The sequence below is a fragment of the Tenrec ecaudatus genome, chromosome 1 (genome assembly GCF_050624435.1).
Source record: "Tenrec ecaudatus isolate mTenEca1 chromosome 1, mTenEca1.hap1, whole genome shotgun sequence".
In the NCBI taxonomy this organism is placed as follows: domain Eukaryota; kingdom Metazoa; phylum Chordata; class Mammalia; order Afrosoricida; family Tenrecidae; genus Tenrec; species Tenrec ecaudatus.
This window is the reverse complement of record NC_134530.1, coordinates 40,085,749-40,113,378: the sequence shown is the minus strand read 5'-3', so window position 1 is coordinate 40,113,378 and position 27,630 is coordinate 40,085,749. Positions and strand designations below refer to the sequence as shown.

Genomic DNA, 27,630 nt, shown 5'->3' with positions numbered 1-27,630 from the left:
CCAAGCCCACCACCCTGTGTACTTCGGCCTAAAGCCACCAAAGGGCAGGTGGATAGGGGCTGCCAAGCCTGCCTCTGCACCAGCCACCCACCCGTTCGGCCTCTCCTCTCTGGCCTCCCACCTGCGCCAGGTCCCTCAGGGTCTGCTGCAGTCCCTCGGTGTCCTCGGACTCCAGAGCAGCCTGTTCCTGTAGCCGCAGGGACTCCTGGAGTAGGGTGGGAGGGGTCACCATGGAAAGGCTGCTTGGAGTCTCTGCCCCCCACCCACACCCCCCCTCAAGTTCGCCCGAATCTTCCTCCCTGGCCAAGGGCAGGGGCCTGGTAGACCCCACGGCAACCCCACAGCCCTCACCAGATAGTCAGGGCCGAGGGAAGCCCAGTGCCCTGCCCCAGGTCACACAGTCCATGGGAAGAGAGCCACGTCAGAGCCACACAGAAAGGTTCTGCTGTGGAGGCAGCTGAGTTCCCAGGGGAAGACAGCCGGGCCGGGAGGGAGCAGACCGGAGTTCAAGTCCCAGCTCCCTTGCTGACTGGCTCAGAGACAAGTATGCTCCCTCCATGGCTCAGTTTCCTCACAGGGAGGTGTAGCTGCAGGATGCGGTGGGATTGAGGGGCTGGATGTGCTCACTGCTAAGTCTGGGATATACAGCTGCTTACTTAATGAGCCAGTGGCTCTGAGTCTGCTGGGGTTCTAAGACTGGGCCCACGGTCCGGGTCATCCCGCCCTGCCCTGTGCCCCTCACGGCAGGGAGCCACATCTCACCAGGGCCTCAAGCTTCTCCATGAGGGCCTTGTTGGCCTGATCCTTCTCCCGATTCTGGTTCTGAAGACACTCCACCGCCAGGGCCAGCTCAGTCACTCTGAGGTGGGGGAGCAGCAAAGGGGAATGGGGGCCTCTCCAACTTCTCCCCAAGCCTACCACCTCCAGCACCCTCCATGCTTCCCCAAACACAAAGCAGGCACCCAAGCCTTCACCTGAGCTCACACGGTGAGCTCTTGGGCAAGTCATTGCTCTCTGAGCCTCAGACTTCTCCGGGCTAAATTGGGAACGAAGCTGTCACCCGCTTAACCTCACAGGATGCCTTTTGTGACCTGTCCAGGAGCAGGAGTTGGGAGCACAAGTTCTGGGAGTAGAGCCTGCACTACCTTGGGCCCGTGCCCCTGAACCTCACTCTCCCTCTCTGGTAAATGGGCTGCCTGGGAAGGTTCGCTAGGCTCATGTTGGGGAAGGGCTCATCTCTGTTGGGTGGACGCTGCCTCTTCTCGACATCGCCAGGCCCCCTGTGCAGGGAGGTCTGCTTACCGGTGCCCACACAGGCACTTACCTGGCACTGAGGTTGGCCTTGTCCAGGTCACTCTGCACCTTCACCTGAGCCAGGTCCTTCTCAAGGAGCACCCTGTCCTGCAGCTGCCCCTCCAACTGGGCCTGCAGCAGGGCCTGCTTCTCCCAGGCCGCCTCGGCCCGGCTCTCAGCTAGCTGCAGGTCCGAGCTCAGGCCCAGGCCCGCCTCTTGGACAGCCCGTGATGTCCGGGCAAGTTCACCTCCCAGCTGCCGCAGGTCCCTAAGGAGAGGACACAGGGTGGCAATGAGAAAGGGTCCTGGACTCCCAGGTGCCAAGCAAGCCAGAGTGGATTTGTCACTATCAGATTAGCCGGGTTGGGGGGAGGGGGGAGATGGGGTGTGGAGTGTGAGATACACGGTATGGGGGAGGGTAAGTGGGAATAACCATCAGACCCAAACAAAATGCCTGTGCCGACACAGGGTGACCCACGTGCACAGGGCAGAGCCGCTCCACGGAGCCTGCAAGGCCGTGACCTCCTCAGGAGGCCAAGGTGCCTCAAGGGTGGGGGTCTGAACCACCAAGCTTCCAGTTGGTCATCAAGCATTTCTACCAGCTGTGCCGCCCAGGGAGCAACTTGGCACAACCACAATGGAGGGCCTTGACCTGCCGGGCCCACCTCTGACACAGAAGTGCCCTCTGTGGACTCGACTCCATTCAACACTGCTCGTGTGCAGAACTCGGTGACAACCGAGTCACAGGTCCCCAAACTCACTTGGCCTACCGTGCCCTTGTCAGAGAAAAGCTCACTCATGTCCTCACCCCCAGCCATGACAAACGTGAGTCCTATTGCACACCCTCAGGACAAAGTGCATGTGTCTGCGTTTGTGGTTGCAGGGCCCGGCCCCAAACAAAACACAACATAACACGGCCGTCTAGTCACTGCTGACTCCGAACAACCCCTGTGGGTTTCTGAGACTTCAACTATTTACAGGAGGAGAAAGCTCTCTCTTTCCCACTTGGAGCTGCTGGTGTTTTGAACTGCCAACCATGCAGGTTGCAGCCTGACGTGCAACCACCAGGGCTCCTGCTAGTGGCCCACCAGGGACACTGATCTAAATACCCATCAAAGCCAAGCTTCCTCCCCTCAGGACCAATGACGAGCAGCGATTCCAGGAGGGGGAGGGGGTGGTGGGGGCAGAGAGAGGGAACAGATCACACAGAAAAGTGGGTGACGGGAGATATCGGTCAATGTAAGACATGAAAATCTAATAATTTATAAAATATCAAGGGTGAGGGAGGGAGAGTGGGGGAGGGAGGGGGGAAATGATGAGCTGACACCAAGGGCCCAAGTAGAAAGAAAATGTTTTGAGAATGAGGGCAACCTAGGTACAAATGTGCTTGACACGCTAGATGGATGGGCTGTAGTAAGAGCAGTATAAGCCCCCAATAAAATGGTTAAAAACAACATCCAAGCTCCCTGCCATCCCGATGCCTATGGGCCCTGCTGGACAGGGCAGACCTGCCGTCGGGGTTGGCGAGGCTGTCAGTCTTTAGAGGGGGGAGAGTCTCAGCCTTCTCGTGTGCAGCAGCTGGTGGGGTTCTCGGTGTGGATCCCACTGCGCCACCAGGGGTCCTTGATGGCCGTTAAAGGGACAGCGCTGTCAAATAAATCATGGCACAGCCACCCAGGGCCGGTTCTGAAGGCAGGGAATAAAGGAGGGGACTTCCCTGGCCTGATGTGGAGGCCCCTCTCGGTGAGAAAAATTCGGTAAGGAAAGCAGCTCCAGGGACCATGGCTTTGAAGCCCTACCGAGAGACTGGGAGGGGAGTGGGTGTGTGTGTGTACGTGTGGTGTGCGATTTGCTATTTGTTTGAGTAAAATAATCCTAGATCACTTAGCTAACATAATAGAAGGAGCTTCAAAAAGCTGGTGGAAAAACCCCATTATCTTTCAATTCCATTTTTCCACCAACCTTTTCCACCAACCTCCCCCTTGTATGGCTTGCCTCTGAGGAGGGGAATGGCAGGGGCGGCAGAGAAAGGGGGACCCACCCATGGAAATCTGGCCCTTGTGAACACATTCAAAAGTAAAACTGAAAATAAAATTATTTTTTTAAATGCGCATTAAAGAGAAACGTATTTAAAATAGCTCTAGCGGGCTCAGTCCTGGGCATCCAGTGGTACCGCGGAGAAGGGCTCACGATGAAGAGCCGCATCCTAGAGTGGAAGAGGTGAGAGAATGACACCACACCACGCCTGCGCAGCCTCGCGTGAAGGCCTGGGCTGGCCCTGCAGGTCACAGGGCCACGAGTGACATCACAGGAGGAGACAAACGGGACCAAAGGCGCTCCCAGGCGCACGCCATCACTCATGAGGCCATCCAGTCAAAACACCCAAACCGGAAGCTGAGCTAGCCTGAGCGCCATCGGATCTCCGATTTGCAGCCAATACAGGGGAGGAGGGACGTGGTAAATGATGCTCCAGGGGCTCCAGGAGCCATATCCAAACTGAGACTCTCAAGGACATCTCCTGAACAAATAAATCCTAATGGGACTCTTTCAAGATCTATGTCCACGGGAACAAAGGGACAACAGCCGCTCCCGAGTTGGGACAGGACCCGTGGGTGAAGGCGAAGGGACAGTATGAGTATGGAGGGCGAGAAGGTCTGCATGGCACGGAGAATGGAGCCCGCGCCGCCAGGCTGTCTGTGTAGACACACGGCTGGATTGGTGTATGTCCTGCTCTGAAGAGTCTCAACAACGAAAACATTTCCATTGTAACGGGGGAAAGGCAAGACACGGACAGAGAGAGACTCCGGTGACAAGTCGACTCAAATCCAGTTCCGTGGACGTCTATGGGTCCTGATGCACACGTACCATAAAGGCAAAAAGGGAACAGAGCCTCTGGTCACATGGGTGAGTACGGCCACTCAGTGCCTGAGCCGATTAGGTGGCTCCTTAACAATGGCGGCAGGAGGGCGGAGGGAGCCAAAAACTGATTGTGATTACACATCTCCTTGCAAAGGTGATTTGACCACAGGGGAGGGGTGTTCTAAAATTGATTATACAACTCTCCCTGAAATGACGGAACGACTGAATTGAATATGTAGACTAGGTGCCAATAACGATGGGAAAAAAAGAAAAGAAATTGGGGGGGGGGTGTCTTTGTACGTTTCCAGTCATTGGAGTTACAAGGTGCTTGGTGCAAAAGCCCGAGGGTCTAGCAGATCAAAAGCAGGAGCTCCAGAAGCAGCTGACCCTGGGTCCAAATTCTGCCTCAGTGTCATGATCTGTGAAACAGGGCCTATGACATCCCTGCCCCACGGCGGGCAAGGAGGTGGGCAGCGGCGGGCCGACCGGCCAGGATGGCCGAGCTCCCTGGGCAGGGCGTCTGGCTGACCGGAGCTCAACTGAACAGGGGTTGGCCGCCTCCCCGCTGCCACAGGCGCCCCTCGTGGCCGGCTTACCTCTCGGTGGCCATCTTCACGTCGCTGGCCAGCCGGCGGACGCCCACCACCTGCCTCCAGAGGAGGAGCAGGCGGCTGTGCTCGCTGCTGAAGTAGCTGTTGAAGGACTGCAGAGAAAAGACGAGGGAGGCTCACCGGAAGCGGGGTGCCCACGGCCTGCGCGAGGGTGGTGCGTTGGAGCTGCCGCCACTTCCGGGGGGGGGGGGGGTACAGCGAACGTGCTGAAGCCCCAGGTTTGCACCCCCAGCGACCAGGGGCATGGCGTCTTTGGAAAATGCCGACAATGGCACGTGGCACCAGAAACACGGCTTCTAAGGACAACCTTTCGGAAGTGAGCTCCCGGCTGGCGCCCCCTCCCCCACAAAGCTCCCCACGTCCCAGTCCGAGGTCCTATGCCTCCCTTGTCCTCAGGGCCAGGGTGCCCCCACATAGCTACCTCCTCCTCTCGCCTCCACGCTGCCTCCCGCTGCTCCAGCTCCTGGCGGCTCCGTGTCCAATCGCTGGTCACTTTGCGGATGTCCTTGCTCAGAGCCTGGTTGGCCGAACCTACTTGGTCCAGTTGCTCCCGGAGCATGGCGTTCACCTGGACCAGGCTGGCGCTCCTGCGGAGGTCAAAGGGCAGGGGGGCGTGTCGCCTCAGCCCCACCCTGAGGCCCACCCACTTGGGCTGGAAGGACCGCCCCTGCCGCGGCTCCACCTCTGCTGCTCCTCCTCCAGCCTGACGAGGGCGCTCTCCAGGTCCTGGCTGTGCTCCGTGTCCTGCGGGCGGGCAGGAGCGGGAGAGCATCAGGCTGAGCACCGGGAGCAGGAGGAAGGTGCCAGCCTGACCCCATCTTGACACCCACCCTCAGCCGCTGCTGCTCCAGCGCGGTGGTCTGCTCCAGGAGCTGCTGCTCCAGCTCTGTGCACCTCTTCTTGTACTGCAGGATCTGGGGGCGACGCGGGGGGCAGGGGGTGCCAAGTTAGCCCGGGGGTAGGCAGGGGCAAGGTGCGCATGGGCGAGGAGCGGGGTGGGTGGCCCTGACCTTGGCCTGCAGCCGCTGTACAAGCTGGGCCTGCCGCTGCTGGCCCTCCTGATAGGCCTGCAACTTGCGCCGGTAGGAGGCTTGTTCCTCCTGCAACTGCCGCCTCAGCTCCACACTCTGCCGAACCAGGCCCCTGGGCTCCGGGGTCTCCAGCTCCCCCGACTCCAGCCGCACTGCCTGTTCCAGCTGCAGGGAAGGGCCCTGGGTGAGAGTCCTGGGCCTCCCAGGAAGGCAGGCGCAGGCCACTGCATGGGCGCCAGGGGCTGGGCCCAGCCCCACAATGCCTTGCAGTCTGTTAGCCGGGCACCGGAGGAGGCACGCGCTTGCAGGCAGGCCCAGGATGCATGGGCATGCACGTGCATGTGCACAATTAATGTAGTCGTGTGTGGGCACACAAGCTGGGCATGCAGGGGACACACAGGTCAGGCATGCATGCTCTCATGCAGGTGGTTCACCAACATGTGTGCTGACACAGACACACATGGATGCAAGCCTCTGAAGCCCCTTGCACCCTGGGCCTCTGGTCCAGCACACAAATCCCGCTGCAGGTACTGAGGATTTGATTCCCGGCTCCTCTCTCCCACCCCCCTGCACAGCGTACTAAGGAGAGCCTGGGCTCTGTTCTCCATAGTCCCTTAGTGCCTAGAAAGTGGTGGCTGGTTGAGATCATGATGCATGTGTGAATACATGCTGTCAGAGGCATGGCTATCTGAGCTTAGACATGCACGTGCATAATGCACACACAGGCAGCCCCCAATATACCTGGGGACCTGGAGGAACTCCCATCCCTACCCTGGGATGAGGACCCCTTAGTGTTCCTCGCTGCTCAGAGCTGGCCCCAGGCCACTCTTATTCATACCCTTCCACGAACTTGGCCCCTCACAGAACAGCCCTTCAGTTTTATTTGTAATTCAGAAAGGGAGGAGGCCACCACCAAGCCAGGGATAAAAAAAGTTTACTATCTCCCCTGGCAACTGCTGCCCGGGTGCTGGCCACTCAATTCGCTCTGGCCAGGTTGCCATGGACACTGGGGGAGCCCAGGGGGTCCTCCTCTGGAGCTGAGGGGCGTGACCACCCCTCCTCCCCATTCCCAGCTGCCTTGCCTACATCTGCTCCTGGGGGAAGGAGGGCAGAGACGGTCAGGGAAGAGAGGATCCTCACAGGGCAGTGAGGTCCTCATTCTAACCTGGGTCCTAGATCCTGGAAACTTTGCCTCAGTTTCCCTACATGCAGTCAAAAAGGCACAATTCTCTAGAGCCCCACCCCACAAGAGGATGTTGTGAGGTTTTAGAGGATAGGACCCCCCTGGCTGTCCCAGTCCCCAGGGTCGGGCCTGCACCTGTAGCACTGGGGCAGGTCAGCAGAGGGAGAGACGGAGACATAGGATAGCAGGACGCTGGACTGGGTCCAGGGCCCCGAATCATTGTCCCAGCTTTCCCACTAACCTGGCCTATCACGCTCCCTCTCCAGGCCTGTTTCCCTGTCTGTTTTATGGCGATACCTGGCTCAGAGCTTTCCTATGGGGCAGGGAGGGCTTCCCAGATACCATCTGAGGCTTCCTCCACATGCTGCTCAGGGGCCCCCAGGCTGGTATCACTCCCCACCCCACCCCCAGCCGAGGAACCTAGCATGCAGCACTTTTGTTGTAGCACAAATGGACCTGCCACCTCCCACCTCTCCTTCCCTTCCCAAGCCAGCCAGGGGGCAGTGTCAGCTTCACCAATCATCAGAAGCTGTACTTCAGAGGCAGCTCCCTGGGGCCTGGCATAAGGCCATGGGCCAAAAGAAAAGAAGCCTAAGCCAGGGGGCTGGCTCAGGTCCCCAGCACCCCAACAATGTAGGGATGGGACCGCACCCCCCACAAACCCTGGGAAAACTAACTGTATTGTCCCAAGGGTGGGGGGCCACCATGGACCCCTGCCTGCTCACCGGCGAGTCCCAACAAGTCAGGGGCTCGCTCCAGCAGGCAAGCAGACAGCAGGGCAAAGGCACACACGTAGACAAACGTAGCAACGCACACCCCTTCCCAACACGTATACAAGAGCACAGTGGCCTTGGGTTAACCTTGGTTCTGCCATTACCGCACGGGGGCCTTGTGTCAGGCCCTGCCCCCTCTGGGCCTCAGTCTCCCCATCTGTAACATCAGATTGTCACACTGCTCGGCACCCAAGTGCCCCTCAGTTTTCTAGGGATCTGTTGCCCCATGGAATCCCCCAACCCAGACATCTCATTACAAACCAGGCTGCAGAGCGTTGGAGTGGGTGTCGGGAGATGTGGGTGCTAGCCGTACTGTTACCCCATGCTGAGCCCCAGGCTGATCCTCTGTGAAACGGGTACCAGGAAGGGACCAACCTCCGAGGTTCACAGAGAGTGCCTAGCACCCCCTGGTGCAAAAGTTACAACTGGCGTGAGCATTCTCACATCACATCTCACACACACACACACACACACACATACACACACACACACACACACACACACATTCCTCTGCATCTCTTACCGACGTCCACCCAGCAGCTTCCCGGGGCCCAGAGGAGATAGTATATACCACAAGGGCCCTGTGCCCTGGGCCCTGTTGGGACTTCGAAGCAGGCCAGAAGCTGGCTTCTTCTCTCCCTACAGAGGCAGAACCTCACCACCACCACCCCCAGCACCCTCCTCCGGGAAGTGGCAGGTCTCTTGACCCACACCCACCGCAGGCAGGCCTGTGCCTACTCCGGCCTGCTCCCGAGTCCAGTCCCAGCATCAATCCCCAACCAAAACCATTGTGTCAAGGCGACTCTGAATCCTGGTGACCCCGGATGTCAGAGTAGAACCGCTCCCCATAGAGTTTACCAGGCCTTTCTGGTATGGTGCCTCCGGGTGCATTTGAACCATTAGCTGTTTGGTTAGTAGCTGAGCATCAGCAGACTGCCTGGACACGAGGCCCACGTGACTGAAGGGCAGGAGGGTGTTCAGAGCCTTGAGGGACAGGAGGCCTTTAGGGTCATGGCCCCCGGGCTCCTACCCCAGCCAGGCCTGGGAGAGACAGGGAGGCAACATCCCTGCTGCAGCTCCCCCTTCCCCCGCCCCCCACCACCCTGCCCAGTGCAGAAAACAGGCTCTGAGGCTGGCAGTGACCCACCTGCTCCAGGCCATTCGCTGGCAGAGCCTGGATTTGAACCCCGGCCTGTCTGACCTTAGGGCCCAACCTTTTGATGAGTGTGTAGGTATGAGCTGGCCCCCGGAGTTGCACCCACCCTCTCGCTGACAGCGTTGAACTTGATGGCCAGCTCATCACGCTCGGCACGGCTCTGGGCCAGCAGGTCCTCCACCCGGGACAACTCCTGCTGCAGCAGCCGGTTCTCCTCCTGCAGGGGCAGCAGGGACGCCATCTCTGGGGCTGGCAGCGGGGCTGGTGAGGGACAGCAGGGACTTAGCTGGCTGTCTCCTGTGTGCAGTGAGACAGACATTCTCCCTGCCCCCCACCGCCGTCCCCAGAGGCAGGAAGGCCGACCAGGACCTGGGGCCAGCCTGGCTGTGGCACTGCCCCACAAACACAGCTAGTGAGCAGAAAGGTGGGCAGAGAGAGGGGCCAGGAGAGGAAGCCTCGGGTCTGAGTTCCTTCCTTCTCCGGTGCCGACCCCGCTCTGGCCTCCTTTTTGCCAGTCTATCAGATGGGGAGAAGGGTCCAAGCTTCTGCCAGGCAAGTCCAAAAGCTCCCTCAGAGGAAGGGCTTTCCGCCACTTCTGAAGCCAGGCACTGTCACTGTCACGCCAGGTTGTGCAGAGCAGACAGAGGAAGAGGAGGAGGAAAAAAAGGCCTTGGGAGAAGCAGCAACGCTGCCCCTCACCCCCCTAGAACTAGACACATGCCCTGAGCCCCAGCAGCTGCAGCCTGCCCGCTCTACCAGCCCGGGGCAAGGGGCATGCTAAGTCTCTCCCTGAGGCCTCCGAGGAGCGAGGAGCGCAGTCCCTGACCCAGCAGGTGGACAGGGACTTGACAGAAGCACCAGCAAGGCAAGCTGCTCACCTCTGGGGACCTTCAAGCCACACCCTGCGGGTGTGCACACCACCCACCAGCAGAGTGGGGGCCCACCTATCCCCCTGCACATACAGGGATGGAACGCCACCAGCCCTCAGACTATCTCAAGTCCTAGTCGGAGCTGAGTGACCTCTGTCCTGGGAGGCGATGTGGTATTTGGGGCCGGGGGTTGCTCAGCCCTCCCCTCTAGTCACATCCCATGGGGTGCAAGTCCTGGGCACTCTGAGCCTCTGTTTCTTCATCTATAAAATGGGTGCTCACCTCGTGGGGCCACTGGGCCTGTCTCAGAGGGAAGAATATTAAGGAATGGAAGCTAGAGCCATGCCGTGGCACCACTGGGCGAGGAGGGGTGCGTGAAGAGGTGGAAGGTGGACGAGTAGGGCAGATGGTACCTAGGCTTTCTGGTGGTGGGGAGAGGTTCCAGGCGACAAGCTCACGGAGGCAGGCAGAGAGCAGTGCAGGTGGAGAGTCCTGGGTTGGGTCCTGCCTACTCAGATCTCTCTCTTGGTCAGGCCCCAGGATGCTGCTCTCCAGGGTCTGCAGAGGAAAGAGAGTGGGTCTAGGGCGCCCTGGGACCTGGGTTCCCTGGCCAGGGTAGGAGAGGACCGAAGCCCTGCTGCCCAAGATGCAGGTGCCTAGGTGACCTGCTCAGAAGACCCCCACAGTGGGGAAGCCTGGGCATCAGCATCCAACCAGCACAGAGACCCCAGGGAGGGCAGTCTCCATGCTCCCACCCTATAAGGACCAGATAAACAAGCCAAACCCTGTGGTTCCCTAGGCTGCTGCAGAGGGCAAATCCAGGGCCAGCCCCAGGTGAGAGAGCCCCTATTGTGCTGACAGGGGTGGGGGGTGAGATGGGAGGGGTGTTCCAGGGAATTTTGGGTGCCAGCACCCCCAGGGCAACAGGAGAAGGAAGCTTTGGAGGGGAACCCTGCCTACCTCTCTGCCCCATTTGACTGGGAGCTGCACCCCAGGGCACCCTACCACTGCCACCTCCACCCCAGCAGGAACCCACCCTCCTCCTTCCTAGGAAGCACTCAAGACCCACCTGGATGCCCGTCTCCGAGGCCAGCCGGTCCTCCTGCGAGTCCTCCAGTCCCAGGCTCATTGGGGGAAGGGGTGCTGTGGACAGACGTCCTACCCCTTCCCCTGGCCCTCCAGCCCCTGTGCCAGGCTGCCGTGCGGAGTGCTGGAAAGATTAGGCTTAAATCTGGCGGTGCTCCCACGTGCCCTTGAGGGGGAGGAGCTGGGGGGGGGGTCCGTGAAAGGAGGGGGAGAGGTGGAAGAATGCAGGGGGAGGGTTGAGAGGAAGAGGAACCAGTAGGAGTGGGGATCCCCCTCCTCAAACGCTGCTGGGTCCTAGAGCCCGCCAGGCCCAAAGCAGGCAGGAAAGGCTAGAGTTCTAAGTCCAAGGAGAGGCGCTTCTTCTCTGACCCCGGCAAACGAACGGGACTCACGCACGCACGCACGTGGTTTGCTAAGAAAGTATTAACGGGGCGGGGGTGGGGTAGTGGTGTGGTGTGGTGTGTGTGTGTGTGTGTCCGTCTCCAGGTCAATTGCAAGCTGTGGAATCGCCCAGAGCGGATAAGGAACTAAATCCTACCACACGCTGTGGAAAGTGGAAAGTAACTGCTTCTCTGAGCCTTAGCGGTGGTTCTCATGGTACCACCACCTCTACCACCATCACACCACCTCCTGGGGCTGCCAGGGGGGCACACTGGAAAATCCCAAAGGGACAGGCCCTAAGGAACCCTGGGGGCCTCGTGGGGGTTACAAGTTGGGCTGCTAACTGCAAGAGAGGCACAGCCCCTGACCCCGGGGTCCACCCCTGCCCAGGGGCAAGGTGGCTGTGTGGGAGAGTGGTGAGGGGCACACTCTGGCGCCATTTCGCCTGCAGCCTGTGCTCTGCTGCTTTGACAGGTGACCTCCCAGAGCCTCAGTTCTCCCATCTCTACAATGGGAATAACAGTCCCTCCTACCGAGGCTTCTGTGCAGATTAGTGAATTGGGAGGTGAGGGGGTTTGGAACATGATTGACCATTAAACAAAAAAAAAACACACCAGATCGAGTGCACATTCCGGGGGGGAGGGGGTGACCCCACAGGACAGAGGAGAACTGCCCCTTGGGGTTTCCAAGGTTGAAGCCAGTGATGCTGCGTGCTGAGTGCAGGATTGGTGGTCCAAGCCCACCAGTCCCTCGGTGGGTGAAGAATTTGGCTGAGGGGGGAGGGGCAGGGGGAGAGGTCGTCGTTCTTTCTCTCCCAGAGCAGCTGGTGGGTCCCAGCTCCTCCATGAGCAGCCTAGCAGTTCATCGCTGGACTTCTCACCCAATCCATAAACCCCAAAGCCATTGCCGCGGAGTTGACTTCCCCTCAAGGCAGCCCTCCGCCGGCTGTCCCAGGCCGTCAGTCTTTAAGGGAGCAGACGGCCACGTCTTTCTGAGGCGCAGCTGGTAGGTCTGAATTGCCGACCTCCAAGTTAGAAGCCCCACGCGTGACCCACGGGCTCCTACCTGGGTCCCAGAGGGAGTTAGTCAGCCGCACTTGCTCAGCTCTGCCCTCCATGAGCCTCCCAGCCTGCTGCCCTCTCCCCTCTGGCCTCCAGGCCCCCTTAGCTCCCCTGACGTCGCACCTGAGCTTACCCAATCCACCGCTTACCCAAGCCTCCTGGGCTGTGCCGGCCCTTGGGTGCCCCTCCCCCTGGCTGGTTAAGCATGCCACTTGCCTGTCTCTGGTGTCCCCAGGAGCCATAATTCGAATGGCGCACCTGCTACCTGCACGCGCCGTGCTCACCTTATCTATCCGCCCCGCACCTGCACCCTCACTGACGGAGGAAAACAGGCGAGCAGGGGCTGGCGCTCTCACCGATGCAGGGTGAGGCTCTGCTGGGGCAGGTGAACCCTCCGCTCCAGTCCCACAGCCGCCCCTCGCCTCCAGATTGCCGCTGTGCCAGACCCTGGTGCCCTGTAAACACACCTCTCCACGCCGGGCCCGCTCCCGCGCAGAGTCAAGAAATGGAAAACCAGGAAACTGCAACCCGGGCCAAGGAGAGAAATGCCACCGAGTTGCTATGGCAACCGAGGCTGGATTTAGGCAAAACTCAAAAGGGGCCCAACAGCCACTCGTAGCCAGTCAGGGGCGGAGCTACCACTACGCCCAGAGAGCCCTCCCATCAGGCTGCAGCCCTGGGACCCAGAGCACAGGGCAGACACCTAGGTGAAGCTTCCAACCCCTGCCTGCTGGCCTGCCAGGAAGTGACAGGTGAATGGATTTGCAGTGCTGTCCCCAGCCGGTCCAGAAGGGCTGGGGGAGGGGCAAGATGCCAGAATCTTGGGCACTGGCTGATACCAACCCTTGGCTTCCACCCGAGTTCTCCTCTGGAGTCTAAATTCCACACCTGAACCCCATGTCTCTGCGCACTTCCTGACGCCTGCAACTTCCATCTAATTCTTTGAAGAAAAAAAAAAGATTTCCTCCAGGAATCCCTCAAAGGAAAGGCCTAGATAAGATCATGACTCCCTGGCTGGGTTTTGTCTCCTCACCAGCAGGGTGCCCATGATAATGGTGCCTCATAAGAGATGGGAGATAGAAAACCCACAGGCAGAGTGAGGGAAAGAGGCCGGATGCATTGGGAGTGGCAAGTGATCTCTACAGCCTGGGACACTCTCAGCTTAAGCCTGCAGGCATCAGACCCCAAGGCTGATTCTAAACTCCAAGGTCATCAAACCAAACCCAAGCCTCTTTTTGCTGAACATTGCAGGCTGACTTCCCTGCAAGACCCAGCCGTGGGATGAACATGACCGGGTTTAGGATCGTACCTGAGAAATAAGTCCAATCCTGGGATGTGCCCGTTCGTCACCGGGAGATGCAGACAGGTCAGAGCCCCCACACCTGATGAGAACCCCCAGACAGTTCGTTCTGCTGCCACTCACTCGAGTCCCCACCTGCTGTGGCAGGTGTTTTCTTTCCCTTCCAACAAACTGCTTTCTGCTGGCTGTTTTGTGGGCCCCGAGTCCAGTCTTCAGTTCCAGAGACCAAGAGCCTCTGGACACATCAGAGCAGCTGCGACACTGAGGAGTGAAGAAGATGGCATGTGCCTGGATCTGGATCGGCAGAAACAACTGTCAATTCCTCCTGGGCAAATAGAGCATTTCCCAGGCACCCCTGTGGTGGGATCTGGCCCTGTGACCAAGTTCTGGTCCATAGAATCAGAGCAGAAAGGCTGTGTAGCACCTCAGATGTAGCCCAGCTAAACCCTCCCACAAGGAAGTCTGTTCTCTCTGCCGCTGGCTGGAAGGAAAGAACGCTTGAGACCCCAGGGCAGCAGTTCTCAACCTTTGGGGGTTGAACAACCCTTTCACAGGGGTCGCCCGATTCTTAACAGTAGCAAAAACAAAACAAAAAAAAACCAGTAGCAAAATTACAGTGATGAAGTAGCAACGAAAATACTTTTATGGTTAGGGGTCACCCCAACATGAGGAATTGTATGAAAGGGTCACGGTATGAGGAGGGTTGAGGACGGCTGCTCTAGGGGTGGCAGAGGCACACAGGGAAGGGGCCTGGGTGCCTGTGTCACCACCAGCCAAACACTGCACAGCACTCTGCACAACTAAACATCAGCTTCAGTTGTGGTCTGCCCCTGAGATGTCGGGTTTCCCTATCACAGGCACTGCTGTTTTCTTAATGACACCCCGAGGTAAGTGTGGGTTGTTGTTAAAGTGATCACCACCCGCATTCGGATTATTGGCTCTTTCCTATTTCCAAAGGAGAACCTTGTGCCTGGAACGGGCCAGGTTCCTACCTCTAGGCCTTTGCATGGGTGATTTCCTCAGCCTGGAATGCTCCACCCACTTCCTGTTTGGATGGCTTCTCCTTGTCAACCAGATCTTGGCTTTAAAATGAGACAAGGGAGAGGGAGAGGTGGGGGAAAGGAAGTGGTGTTAACAAATGCAGGGACAAGGGAACAACAAATGATCCAGAATCAGTGGCAAGGAGGGTGGAAGAGGCCTGGTAGGGCTTGATCAAGGGCAATGTAACTGGGAGGAATTACTGAAACCCAAATGAAGGCTGAGCATGATAGTGGGACAAGAGGAAAGTAAAAGGAAAGAGCTAGGAGGCAAAGGAAATTTATAGAGGTCTAAATAGGCATGTGCATATGTAAATATATTTATATATGTGGATGGGGAAATAGATGTTAGGCAGATAAGTACAGGGACAGGCATGTCCATTAACGCAAGTCCCGAGAGCCAAGCACGAGAACAAAGAGCGGTGCACTGCACATGCTCAGAGGTTCAGGCTTCCCGTCGGTGGGTACAGGTGGGTGCTAAACCTGGATCGGCCCACCTGAGCCCGGTGAATTCAATTCAGCCAATGGGGTTGATATGGGGTCATCCATCACGCCGCCTGTGGAATACTTGAAAAGGCAGGAGCCCAGAGGGAGGGAGAGATCTTTGCATGACACAGAGCAGTCTGCCAGGCTGCATGGTCGGGAGGAGTCCTATGGGTGCCGTGTAAACCTGAAACGTCTTCTAACTCTCATAAAACTCACTTGGATCACGAACCAGGCTTTGGCGTGAATTCTTTCTCTCGCAGAGCCAAGGACCAAGGTACAACTCTATCTCCGGAGAGATCTAACAGATTTATGTGCATATTTTTATAGGTTTAGTATTAAGGTAGCAGATGGACACTGGGCCTCCACTCAAGTACTCCCTCAATGCAAGAACATTTTTTTTCTATTAAGTTGGCATTCTATGATGCTCACCTTCCTGACACGATCACTGAAGACAAATGGGTGCATAAGCAAATGTGGTGAAGAAAGCTGTTGGTGCCAGGCTATCAAAGATATAGCGTCTGGGGTCTTAAAGGCTTGAAGGTAAACAAGCAGCCATCTAACTCAGAAGCAACAAAGCCCACATGGAAGAAGCACACCAGCCTGTGTGATCACGAGGTACCGAAGAGCTCAGTTATCAGGCATCAAAGAACAAAAAAATCATATAATTGTGAATGAGGGTGAATGCAGAGTGGGGACCCAAACCCCTATCTGTAGGCAACTGGACATCCCTTACAGAAAGGTCTCGGGGAGGAGACGAGCCAGTCAGGGTGCAGTGTAGCAATGATGAAACATACAACTTACCTCTAGTTTTTAAATGCTTCCTCCCCCCCCCTACTATCATGATCCCAATTCTACCTTACAAATCCAGCTAGACCAGAGGATGTACACTGGTACAGATAGGAACTGGAAACACAGGGAATCCAGGAAGGATAATCCCTTCGGGACCAATGGTGAGAGTGGGAATACCAGGAGGGTGGGGTGGAAAGGGGAACCTGATCACAAGGATCTATATATAACCCCCTCCCTTGGGGATGACAACAGAAAAGTAGGTGAAGGGAGACATTGGACAGAGTAAGACATGACAAAATAATAATTTATAAATTATCAGGGGTTCATAAGGGAGAGGGAGCGAGGAGGGAAGTGATAAATGAGGAGCTGATACCAAGGGCTCAAGTAGAAAGCAAATGTCTTCAGGATGATGAGGACAATAAATGTACAAATGTGCTTGACACCACGGATGTATGTATGGATTTTGACAAGACTTGTACAAGCCCCCAATAAAATGTTATTCTAAAAAACACAAGTAAAAAACAAAAAGAGAGACAATTCACCACCATAAGGAAAAACGAAAATTCATTGCCATCTAGTGGACTGACTCACAGCGACTGCATACAACCCAGGAGGCCTGCCCTCACAGGGATCCAAGACGTCTTAGACTCATTGTGGAAGCAGACTGGTACCTCTTTCTCCAACAAAGCTGCTAGCTGGTAGGTTTGAACTGTGGTCTTTCGGTCAGCAGGTGAATGTTTAACCATGGTACCACCAGCAGGCCTTCTTCTGGGAATACATCTCCTCCTCCACCACCACCCCCCAACCAAGAGAGGAAGAAAGAAAACCTGTTGCAGTCACAAGTCCACCTCCAGAGAGAAGAACTGCTCCACATGGGTCTCTTGGGTGTGATCATTGTGAAACAGATTGCCAGGCCTTTCTTCCACTGCACTACCAGAGGGGTCTGAACCCCTAACACGCCGCAGCACTTTTCACCACTCAACATCACCTTCTGTTGTGGAGCGCAAACCAGGGAATACTGCATGGTTTATAATCAGGAAAGGTGTGACTCAGGGTTCTATCCTCTAACCAGACTTACTCAATTTGTATGCTGAGCCAATCATCAGAGAAGCTTGATTTTATGAAGAAGCGTGTGGCATCGGGATTGGAGGGAGGCTTGGTAACAGCCTGCAGTATGCAAATGATACCACTTGGCTTGCTGAAACTTGTCCTGAAGGATTTGCTGATGAAGATCGATAATTACAGCCTTCGGTATGGATTACAACTCAATGTAAAGAAACCCCAAATCCTCACAACTGGACTGATAATAAGACAGGATAAACAGAGAAAAGATTGAAGTTCTCAAGGATTTCGTCTTACTTAGATCCACAATCAATGCTCATGGAAACAGCAGTTAAGAGATCAAGCGATGCACTGCATTTGGTAAATCTGCTCACAAGACCTCTTTAGAGTGTTGAAAAGCAAGGATGTTACTTTGAGGACTGAGGTTTGCCTGCTCCAGCCCATGGCATTTTCAATTGCCTCCTATGCATGTCAAAGTTAGACACTGAGGAAGGATGACCAACCCGTTTGAACTATGGGTTAGCAGAGAATATGCACAGTGCAGTGGACTGTCAAAAGAGCAAGCAAATCTGACTTGGAAGCATAGCCAGACTGTTTCTCCTAGGCCAGGATGGCAAGACTTCGCCTCATGTACTTTGGACATGTTAGCGAGAGAAACCAGGCCCCGGAGAAGGACAGCATTCTTGGTAAAGTGGAGCGCCATTAAAAAAAAAAAAAAAAAAGGACTGTCCTCAGTGAGCCGGCATGACACTGTGGTTGCAACACGGACTCAAGCCTAAGAACAGTTCTGTGGATGGTGGCATTTCGGTCTACTGTGCACAGAGTTGCCATGGGTCGGCAATGACTAGGTGGCACTGAACAGCAGCAAGGGAGTAACCACGAGGGACAGAGGGAGTGAGGAGTTATTGCCTAAGAGGGACTTTCTGTTTGAGGTGATGAAAAACTTTCAGCAGATGACAGGATGGTATCTGCCCAACACTATGCTTGAATTGTATACTTCAAACCACAAAAACAACAAAAATTAAAAAGCCACTTTCTGAGCACCCTAACCCTGAACTCCCTGGCAGTGCTGGACTGTTTCCTCAACATAGAGGTTCTCTGTGTGTCTCCTCCCAGGGCAGGGGGTAGGTCTGCCTGTGGCCCAAAGCTTCATGAACAGCTGTTGAATGAATGGATGCTCCAAACCCAACCCAGCTCACTGACACTGAGTCTTGCTCACAGCAAGCCCATGCGATTTCAGAGGCTTCGGTAAAGCGGAGGGGCCGCGCGAGAGAGGAAGGCCCTCAGGCACAGTGGCACCAACATGGGCTCGAGGATCGAGCAATGGTGAGGACGGCGCAGGCGCAGGCCGAGTCTTGTTCTGCACGGGTCGGATCCAACTCAAGGGCACCCAACAATAATCACAATTGCTTACGGGAGTCGAAAGCCTCAACTCTCTCCAGTGCATCAACTGATGGTTTCGGATGGCTGACCTTTCAATTAGCGGCCCGACATGTAACTCACTAACCGTCACCAGGACTCCTGGAATGAAGGCCAAGGGACACGTCATCAAATGGGAAATTAAAGGGTCAGGGAGAAGAAACCTATCCCCCTGGCAGTAGATGATGTCACCCACAGACGGGGGTCACTGGAAAGACAGAAGTCGGCATCAATCCCGTGAGCTCAAGGTACCAAGCATAAATGCCCTGAGCTCAGGTAACAAGCTGGCAGGGGCCTGTTTTGGAGGCTGGAAGGGTGTGGAGCCTCCAGGGCTCACTCAAGTCCAGGGTTTGAGAGGAAGGAAGGAGAGTACTTGTCAAGCAGGCGGGCTAGGGTCCAGGCTCTGCTTTCTGCTGGATGGGAAACTCCCAGCATCCGGGGCTCAGAGTTCTCGGGGGTTAGGTTCTTTCCTAACACCTGGCTGAACACCCCCTGTGTGTTTCAGCGCTGTTAGCCTGCCTGCCACAGGCTCAACTGAAGAACTCAGGGAAACTGGCATGTGACAGACAGGACCCTGACCACCATCATCACCACCACCACCATGACCGCTGTGTCCCAAACACCATGTCAAACAGAACCACAGGATGGCAGAGGAGTCAGTGAGGTCCAGATAGGCGGTGTGAATGGATCAGGGTGGGGACAGAGCTTGTCTGAAAGGTGGGCCTCGTGCCCCATTTTGGAAGCCCGGAGTAGTGGGCTCCTGGGCAACTCCGCGGGCCGCTCTGGGCCTCGGATTCCTCCTCGGAGGATAATCTGGACTGGCGCAGGGAAGGAGAATGACCAGCAACGTCCCACCGGGGCAGGGCGCCCAGCAGGACGATGGACGAAGGGGGCCTCCAGTGCAGAGGGGCGTGTGGGCACCTTGAAGGCGCGGCGCTCGGACACACCCCGCCCGCGAGGATCAGGGCAGCCTTCGGGGATGAGCGGGAAGCAGGACGTCCGCGGACGGTGGCTGTAGGCGCCCAAAGTGGCCCGAGCGCCCCGGGAACCACCGACGCGGCCCGCCCCCACCTTGCGCACGCACCGTAAGGATAACCTCAGCCTCCCGGCGCGCTCGCAGCCGCCTCCCGTCGGGGGCGCGCATGCCCAGGCCCGCGGCTGCGGGAACGCGCTCCGCCCCCCGTGCGCGCGGCCCGGATCTCCTACCTCCGCGCCACGCCGCCGCCGCCGCCGCCGCCGAGGCCGGGCGGGCCTAGCAGGCCGTGCTGGGCGGGGCCAGCCTCGCGCCTCGGGAAGGGATGGGGCGGAGCCAGATCCTGGACCGCCCACACTCTGACGTCACCGGCCCGGGGCGGGGCGAGCGGCGCTTGGCCGCCGTAGCTGAGGTCCTAGAGCAGCTACTTCTTCAAACAGCCAGTGCTACGCTCACAGGCGGGCATGGGCGGCTCTGGGCAGCCCGGTACAGAGAGATGGTTACTGTATTTGCATAAACGAGAAAGCGGACATCGGGCAAGCGGATCAAGGTCATTCCGATGCACGGTGGTTGATCAGCATCGTAATCTCAAAGCCGTGAGGAGAGGCCCACTAGTCTCTGGCCCAGTCTTTGTTGTTAGGGGCCGTGGAATCGATTTCCACGCATAAAAATCCCTAAACCCTGGTCTCGGAGAAGTGAGCCAAGCCCCAGACAGACCGAGGAGGGATGGATTCCGCTCCCGCTCCACATAACCCACAGAAGCAACACGAGGCTTCAACTCTGAGAGGCAGGAAAGAGCGATTTTCTTGAGACCTTGGCGAAGGCATTCTGGCCTTCTTCGGTTTGTAAAATCCGCTACCCATCCCTTCTCAGGACTTCTGGCTGGTGTGGTGGGTTAGCATTGGACTGCAACCCACAAGGCTGGAAGTTCAAACTCACCAGCCTCTCTGCAGGAGAAAGATCAGGCTTTTTGCTCCTGTATGGACCTACAGCCTCAGGAACCTACAGGGGAGTTCTGTGCCGCCCTCGGGTCGCTGTGAGTCAGAACTCACTCCATGACAGTGAGTTTTTCATCCCTTTTCACAAGCTCACGAAGAAGCCCCCTCACTAGACCAGGATACTGCCCTAGAGGATACCATGTGTTGAGAAAATGCTTGCTACAGTACAACAGGCAACTGCCTAAAATTCAAGCCCAATTCAGACACAAAGAATAAGTGACAGAACTGCTGATGTCTGATGGGCCTTGGCTGGAAGCAGAGAATCCCAGAAAGATATTTATTTGGGTTTTATTGACTATTAAAGATTCTAACAAACTATGGATAACATCAAGAATGGGAATCCCAGAACACTTCATGGTGCTTGTACAGAACCTACATAGACCAAAGGCGGTCTTTTAAACAGAACAAGGGAATACTGCATTCTTTTAACTCAAGAAAGATGTATGTCATGGTTGTATCATCTTACCATACTTCATCTGTATGCTGAGCAAATAATTTGAGACGCTGGATTATATGAAGACAGCACACCATCAGGACTGGAGGGAGTCTTATTAACAACCAGGGATTTCAGATGACAAAGCCTTGCTGAAAGAGAAGACCTGAAGCATTTACTAGTGAAAATCAAAGCCTGCAGCCTTCATTCAGTATGGATTCCAACACCATATAAAAACACCCAAATCTTTACCGTTGGGCCAATAGAAAACAGCATGCTACATGGAGAAATGAGTGAAGTTGTGCAGAATGTCTTTTACATGGACCCACAATCACTGCCTGTGGAAGCAGCAGTCGGGAAGTCCAGAGAGGAGAGTGCGCTGTGGTTCTCCACCACAGCCAGGCTCCAACCCCTTCTGTATCCCCAGGAGGGCGGATGTGACCCTTCCCCTTCTTTCATCATTCTGCTGGTGCCATAGCCAATCAGGAGGCATGGGCTCCTTTCAGCCTCCCAGTGTCTTCAGGGCTGAGGAGGGGCTGTGCTTTGCTTGAAGAAGCGTGGTGTTTCATTGGAATTCTATGAAAACTGGAAACGACTAAATCCTCAGAAATGCCCGTAGGCCACGACCACTGGGTCTGCATTTCCAGGAGAGTGAGATGACCCCTATGTGCCACCAACAGGTGCAGGAGTGCTATTATCTGAAAGGTTGACGGTTCAGAGGCACCCAGAGGCACCTTGGTCAGGCCTGCGCTCGGCTTCCCAAAGGGCCTCAGCCTTGGAAACCCCAGAGTTCGACTGCAAACATGGGAGTCTCGCTGTGAGTTGGAGTTGATTCACGGGGGGAACTTTGTTTTTCAAAGAGGGTAACAACTGGCTCTAATGTCTGAGCTAGTCTGGACTAGAGGGTGCTAACGTGCCTTTTGGGCTCTGCCACTGGGCAAGTTCGATGGCAGCGAAGCATGGCTGTGACGGGGACCAGAGTTCAATTAGATTTTGGTCCATCCCTGGGGATGAGGGGCTGGGGGTGGCACAGGTTGGGATCAGGATCTAGTCCCCCTGAGGTGGCCCTACCCAGCTGAGGGAGGGCTGATCTCTGCCATCAACATGGCTGATTTATTTCTCCAGTACCCCATTCCCAAGGTACCATAATGTGTTAGTCTGGGTACTTTAGAGAAACAAATCCACAGAAACTCATGTATGAGAGTTTTATATAAAGGTTAAGTGCACATCAATAAAACATCCCAACCCAGTGCTGGCCAAGCCCACAAGTCCAACATTAACCCATATGTCCAATACCAATCCACAAAGTCCTCCTCCATCTAACAAAACACACACTATGATGCCAACTGCAGAAGGAAATCAGTGTGTATGTAAGCATCTCAGCGCTGGCAGGGGTCTCCACATGGCTGCGCCAGCACCCATGGCTGCTTCTCCTTGGGGATGTCTTGCAGGAAGTGAGCCTTGCCAGCTGAAGCAGGGAACTAAGACAGCTTCACCCTGGTCCAACCATTACAAAGCAAGAGACCCAAGAACTCAAAAGGCGAGACTCAGCTATTTCTCTCTCCACCCTTCAACTAACCCCACATGTGTCTATCAGCCAGGTTGGTACAATAAACTTTAATAACTCAATGGCCTGCCCATAAGGGGTGAACCCCCATTGGTGACCATACGGGCTTGTGATCCATCCGGAGTCTTCCAACCTAGGCCCTGACAGGCCCACAGTCCCCTGCCCACCCCCAGTCCACTTCTAATCCTGTCCCTACAGAGCAAGCCTTCCCTCTCCCGTGCAGTGGTTCTCAACCTTCTTAATGCCGTGGTGACTCTTTAATACAGTTCCTCATATTGTGGTGACCCTCAACCATCACATTATGTTCATTGCGACTTCATAACTGTCATTTTGCTACTGTTATGAATCATCATGTAAATATCTGATGTGCAGAACATATTTTCCTTGTTACAAATGGAACACAAACAAAGCGGAGTGATGAATCACAAAAACAATATGTAATTATATATTGTGAAATATTTATTTCTAATGACAAATAAATGAAATTTTGTCTTAAAGCACGGGTAACAGTCTTAATAGAACAACAGTAAACGACATGGCTACATTTGGTGACAGGATGCGTAAAAAGACCTCAGTGCAAAGGTTGAGATAGCTTCTTTCTCAGATTATCAGAAATATGTTTTCCAATGGTCTTAGGCCACCCCTGTGAAAGGGTCATTCGACCCCCCTCCCCCAAAGGGGTCTCAACCCACAGGTTGAGAACCACTGCTCCAGAGTGTTCCTCTCAGCCCCTACTCCTCCTTCCACAGGCCTTGCCCAGACCCCTCTCCACCAGTACCTGTCCCTCTTGGCTGTGCCCTCATACTGTGCTGCTTCCTTCCTCTCATCTGGGCCTTGGTCTCCTCTGACCACAGCTATGAAGCAGGTTCTAGGTTCATCTTCAGTTTATAGAAGGAGGTAGAGGCACTTGTCCAAAAACACACAGCAGACAGCTCAGTGGCTGCTAATCCCATGCCCTTTTCTCTACCACGTGGCTTCACTTGAGATTTTGGGAGAGACAGCAAACAGTCTCTCTCCCTTTTATCTTTTTATACTTGGGGCCCACAGGGGCCAGCTCAAGGAAGCCCCTGCTCTCTCCCCGCTGCTCGAGGGTAAATGCTTACTTCTGCCTCCCATGGAGGCCTCTAGCTCCCTCTACCAAGAGCCTGGGTCCCCTACTGTGCTGACTCCGTGGCTCAGTTCAGCCTGACCTGTGGCCATTTGAATCCCCAGGGCTGACACCACTGGTCATTTGGCCTGTGCCCAGGTGGGAGGCAGCCCAGTGTGCTCAAAACAAGTAGGTAAGCCAGGTGCTCACCTACTCATTGCAGAGGGCTCTCAATCTGCACCTCAGGTAACTGGGAAACAAAGTTGCTAAGGTCGAACACATGGCAAATTCTGGTGTGAAGCAGGGTTGAACTCTACCCACCATCAGTAAAAACCACACTAACCAGGCTTAGAGGACAGGCGTTCTGATTAACTGGATTTGCTGGATGAGTGGGTTAAGTTGGAAAGTCTTTAAAAATACCTGACTTCTAACAGCTGAACGAAGAAAACCAAATGTCCCTCGAGATGGGGGTCAGTAAGAAATGGAAATCCTTCATCGGGCATCCAGTAGGAAGTGAATGCTGCCGGAAACGACAGGTGTTTGCGAGAGGATCCTTCCCCGATCTAGTGTCCAGGTGAGACCCTGGCCCTGGCCTCCCCTCCACTGTAGCCTTCCAGAACACCTGGCTAAGCCGAGCCAACTCCTGACCCCCACACACTGAGAGATAGTAAATGGGTTGCTTCAAGCTGGTAGCAATAGGGACCTAGCGCAAGATGGGCACCAAGGGTTTTTGAGATGGACAGTATGGACAAGTGAGAATCTGGACAGACTTACAGAAGGCTGTGGGGCCCTGGGTGGCCACTTAGCATGCTCCTCGGGGCCTCTTTCCCCTTCTTTCCCACGCAGCTGCGACTGCTTGTAAAATGAGTGCCTGCCCTGTGCCTGGCACTGTTCTAGGCACAGAATGCATAAAACTCACTCCCTCATCACAACCACTGCCCGCAGGAGGGAGGCCGCTGCTGCCACCTCTGGCTCACGGCACCCTATGTTCAACCAACTGCACCAAACCGCCGGTCCTGTCAGCCGCGTGAGTGCCAGTACCGTCGGGAGCCCACTGTTGAAGACAATGTGCCGATCCATCTGACTGCGGGTCTCCCTCTCCCTCGCTGGCCCTCGGCTTCCCCTTCTCCAGGGACAGCCCACGTGGTGACACGTCAGAAACGAGGTGGGCAGTGCTCTGTGGTGATGGGCTTCCTTGGTTAACTGATGAGCTACGTCACTAGGCCTTTCTTCCTAGCCTGTCCCAGTCTGGAGCTCTGCTGAAGCTGCCCTCCATCGGTGATTCTTATTGGAAGTAGAGGTGGCGGAGCTGCCACCCGTCAGCCACCACAGCATGACTGCGGCAGGTACAGAAACAAGCCCAAACGCAGTGCCTTCTGGCTCTTCAGGACCTGGCAGGCCGAGCGGGGGAGTCGCCCCTGTGGCTCCCAAGGCTGTCGTCTTCACAGAAACAGAATTGCTCCATCTTTCTCCCTTGGAACCGCTGGGAGGGCTCCAACTGGCGAGTGCTTAGTCACCGAGCCCAGGGAGCCGTGACCAGTCAGTGGGGGTCGTGATGGGAGCTGAGGCCAGCACCCACGCTTTCACAACCGCAACTCCAACCCCAAGCCCCGCCATCCATCTCTACTGTCCCACAGGCTCTCTGGTCCCCCCATATCAACCTCTGTACTGACAGGAGACCCGACGGGGCACAGCGTAACTACCCCTGTGGGTTCCCAAGGCCATAATCTGTGGGAGCAGAGAGCCTCATCTCTCTCTCACGGAGCAGCCCATGGGCTCAAACCATTGACCATCTGATGATTGGTAAACCGACGTGTCACCGCTAAGCTACCAGGGAGGCTTGGTGGGCAGTGCTCATCCCTTCCACACTGAGAAAAAAGGCCATCGTGTGGCAGATTCTCCAAGGAGCAGGGTGACTGGGAGCCCAGGGGCGGCTGAGGCTATGGCAGTAGGGCCGGAATAGGGAGGGCACCTTTACCTCACAGCAGCGCAGCTGTACAAAGACATTGGGCATTTTTTAGGATTTTTCTGATTACAGATCCAACCAGGAGTCTTGGTGGCACAATGGTTAAGCACTTGGCTAGGAACCTAAAGGTTGGTGGTTTGAATCCACCAGCTGCTCCAGGGTGACTTGCTCCCTAAGCCCCGGTGGGCCAGATCTGCTCTGTCACATGGGCCCCTCAGAACCAGCATCAACTCCGCAGCACATGATGAGGACAGATCCAAGGTCGGCAAAGCTACAAGTAGAGAAACAAAGATTAATCACCTGTAACAAGCAAAAGATGGAAATAGCCTCTATTATCCACTGCTTTGCATGACAACTCACCCCCACACTTAGTGTCTGAAGACAAGCCCACTGGTTCTGAGTCTGGGGTCAGGCCTGCAGGGCAGTGTCCCGTGTCCTTTGGCTCTTGGTCTCCCACAGGCTGCAGTCAAGATGTCGGCGGAGAGATGTACTTTCAAGGTAGGGTCCTGTCCATGGAAGACTGTGGGGCCAGGGCCCCCTTTCTTTATAGCCAGAACCGTCTGCTGCCAGCCCCACTGTTGGCTTCCTCCCTCAGCAGGCCAACAGTGCAACCTTGTCACAGCTTGTTGAGTAAAGGCATGGCAGAGCCCACCCACCTTCGCGGGGAGGGGATGAGACAAGAGTGCAAATCCCAGAATCGGTCCCAGGGCCCACCTGGGCTACCACTCCAAACTCAGTGTATCCCAATCCTTCACCCCCCACCCCATTGTGTGGGGAACAGCTCAGGTCTCACAGACCTCAATCCCAATGCCCGTCTCCTACCATCCATTGTATCCCCTCGCAGACTTGCAAGCTTGTCAGGGATGTAAGGAAGGGTGGTGTCTGGTTTGACAGGGTTTCCCGAGGACCCTGAGCTGGTGGCAATTGCTTTTCTGTTGGTAAGAGCGAGCACCGAGCCACCTTCTGCTGCACCAGATTCCAATTAGATCCCTCATGGCTGTACCTCATCAGCAGTCACCTCTGCTTCCTTTTAATTAATCGTTCTGGGCATGCTATTTGACGCTACCAACTGTGACCGGTTAGCTCCAAATCATGCAGCTTATGACCCAACTCTAAGTCCCAGTAATTAGGGCTACACTCGCCCATGGGCACTTGCTGGCGCTTTACAAACCATCTCTGTGCGGTGCCCAGCTTACAGGAGCTTGTGGTCCCACATCGGACCGTGGGAGTCCAGAACCATTCATGACATGTGGCACTTCGAATGAAGGGTTTCCTCTATAAGCTTCCTCATTCCCACCCACCTCACAGGTGAGAAGTCATGTGGATGAAAAGATACAAGTTGGGAACCAATTACAAGGATCCACATGTGACCTCCTCCCTGGGAGACAGATGGCAGAGAAGGGGGGGGAAGTGAGACTCCAGATAGGGCAAGATATGACAAAATAACAATCTATGAATTATCAAGGGCTCATGAGGGAGGGAAAAAAAAAGAGGACCTGATGCAAAGGGCTTAAATGGAGAGCAAATGCTTTGAAAATGATTAGGGCAAAGAATGTACAGATGTGCTTTATACAATTGATGTATGTATATGTATGGATTGTGATAAGAGTTGTATGAGCCCCTAATAAAATGTAAAAAAAAAATTTTTTTAAGATAGAAGTTACTACCCAGAATCCTCAGATGCTTGCTTTGTCCTTATTCCACGGGCAAGCGGGGACGCCGTCAGGGAAGCAGCAGACTGCAGTCTGCAAAGTCGGTGCTTCAAGTCTACCAGCTGCTCTGCCGGAAGCGAGGCAGCAATCTGCTCCTGTAACCAAGGACAGCCTCAGAATCCTACACGGTTTCCACATTCAACTGCAGCCTTCCACTGCGATTACAACTCACTGTTAAGAAAACCTCTATCCTCACCACCGGACACACAAGACAACAAACACCGCGACCCACGGAGGAGACCGGAACTGCCAAGGAGTTCCTGGTCCTCGGCTCCATAAGCAACGCTCATGAGAGCAGCAGCCAAGAATCCAAAGGTACATTGCAACTGGCCAATCCGCTGTAGGGGACTTCTTGAAAGTGCTGGAAGGCACTCTGAAGACAAAGGAGGGGCACCTGGTCCAAGCCATGTCGTCTCATATGCATGCCAAAGTTGGACACAGAATAGGAAGAGCAAGGAATGGATGCATTTGGACGACGGGTTAGTGAGGACTGCCGTG

General features: G+C 55.5%; 1 protein-coding gene across 2 annotated transcripts in view; it reads right to left on the bottom strand.

Moving 5' to 3' along the window:
* CROCC (ciliary rootlet coiled-coil, rootletin) overlaps positions 1-14,946 on the bottom strand; it is a 35,585-nt gene extending 20,639 nt beyond the window's left edge. For both annotated transcript variants that reach the window (XM_075551083.1, XM_075551091.1), the window contains exons 1-13: positions 14,596-14,946; positions 13,613-13,864; positions 10,845-10,985; positions 10,189-10,333; positions 9,013-9,167; positions 5,774-5,959; positions 5,594-5,677; positions 5,446-5,507; positions 5,185-5,350; positions 4,749-4,855; positions 1,325-1,561; positions 763-859; positions 122-205 (exon numbers count right to left, since the gene is read on the bottom strand). In XM_075551083.1, coding sequence (XP_075407198.1) covers positions 122-205; positions 763-859; positions 1,325-1,561; positions 4,749-4,855; positions 5,185-5,350; positions 5,446-5,507; positions 5,594-5,677; positions 5,774-5,959; positions 9,013-9,167; positions 10,189-10,333; positions 10,845-10,904 — 1,383 coding nt within the window. In that variant the 5' untranslated portion in view covers positions 10,905-10,985; positions 13,613-13,864; positions 14,596-14,946. The remainder of the gene's footprint in view (positions 1-121; positions 206-762; positions 860-1,324; positions 1,562-4,748; positions 4,856-5,184; positions 5,351-5,445; positions 5,508-5,593; positions 5,678-5,773; positions 5,960-9,012; positions 9,168-10,188; positions 10,334-10,844; positions 10,986-13,612; positions 13,865-14,595) is intronic.
* Between the last annotated feature and the right edge of the window lie 12,684 nt (positions 14,947-27,630).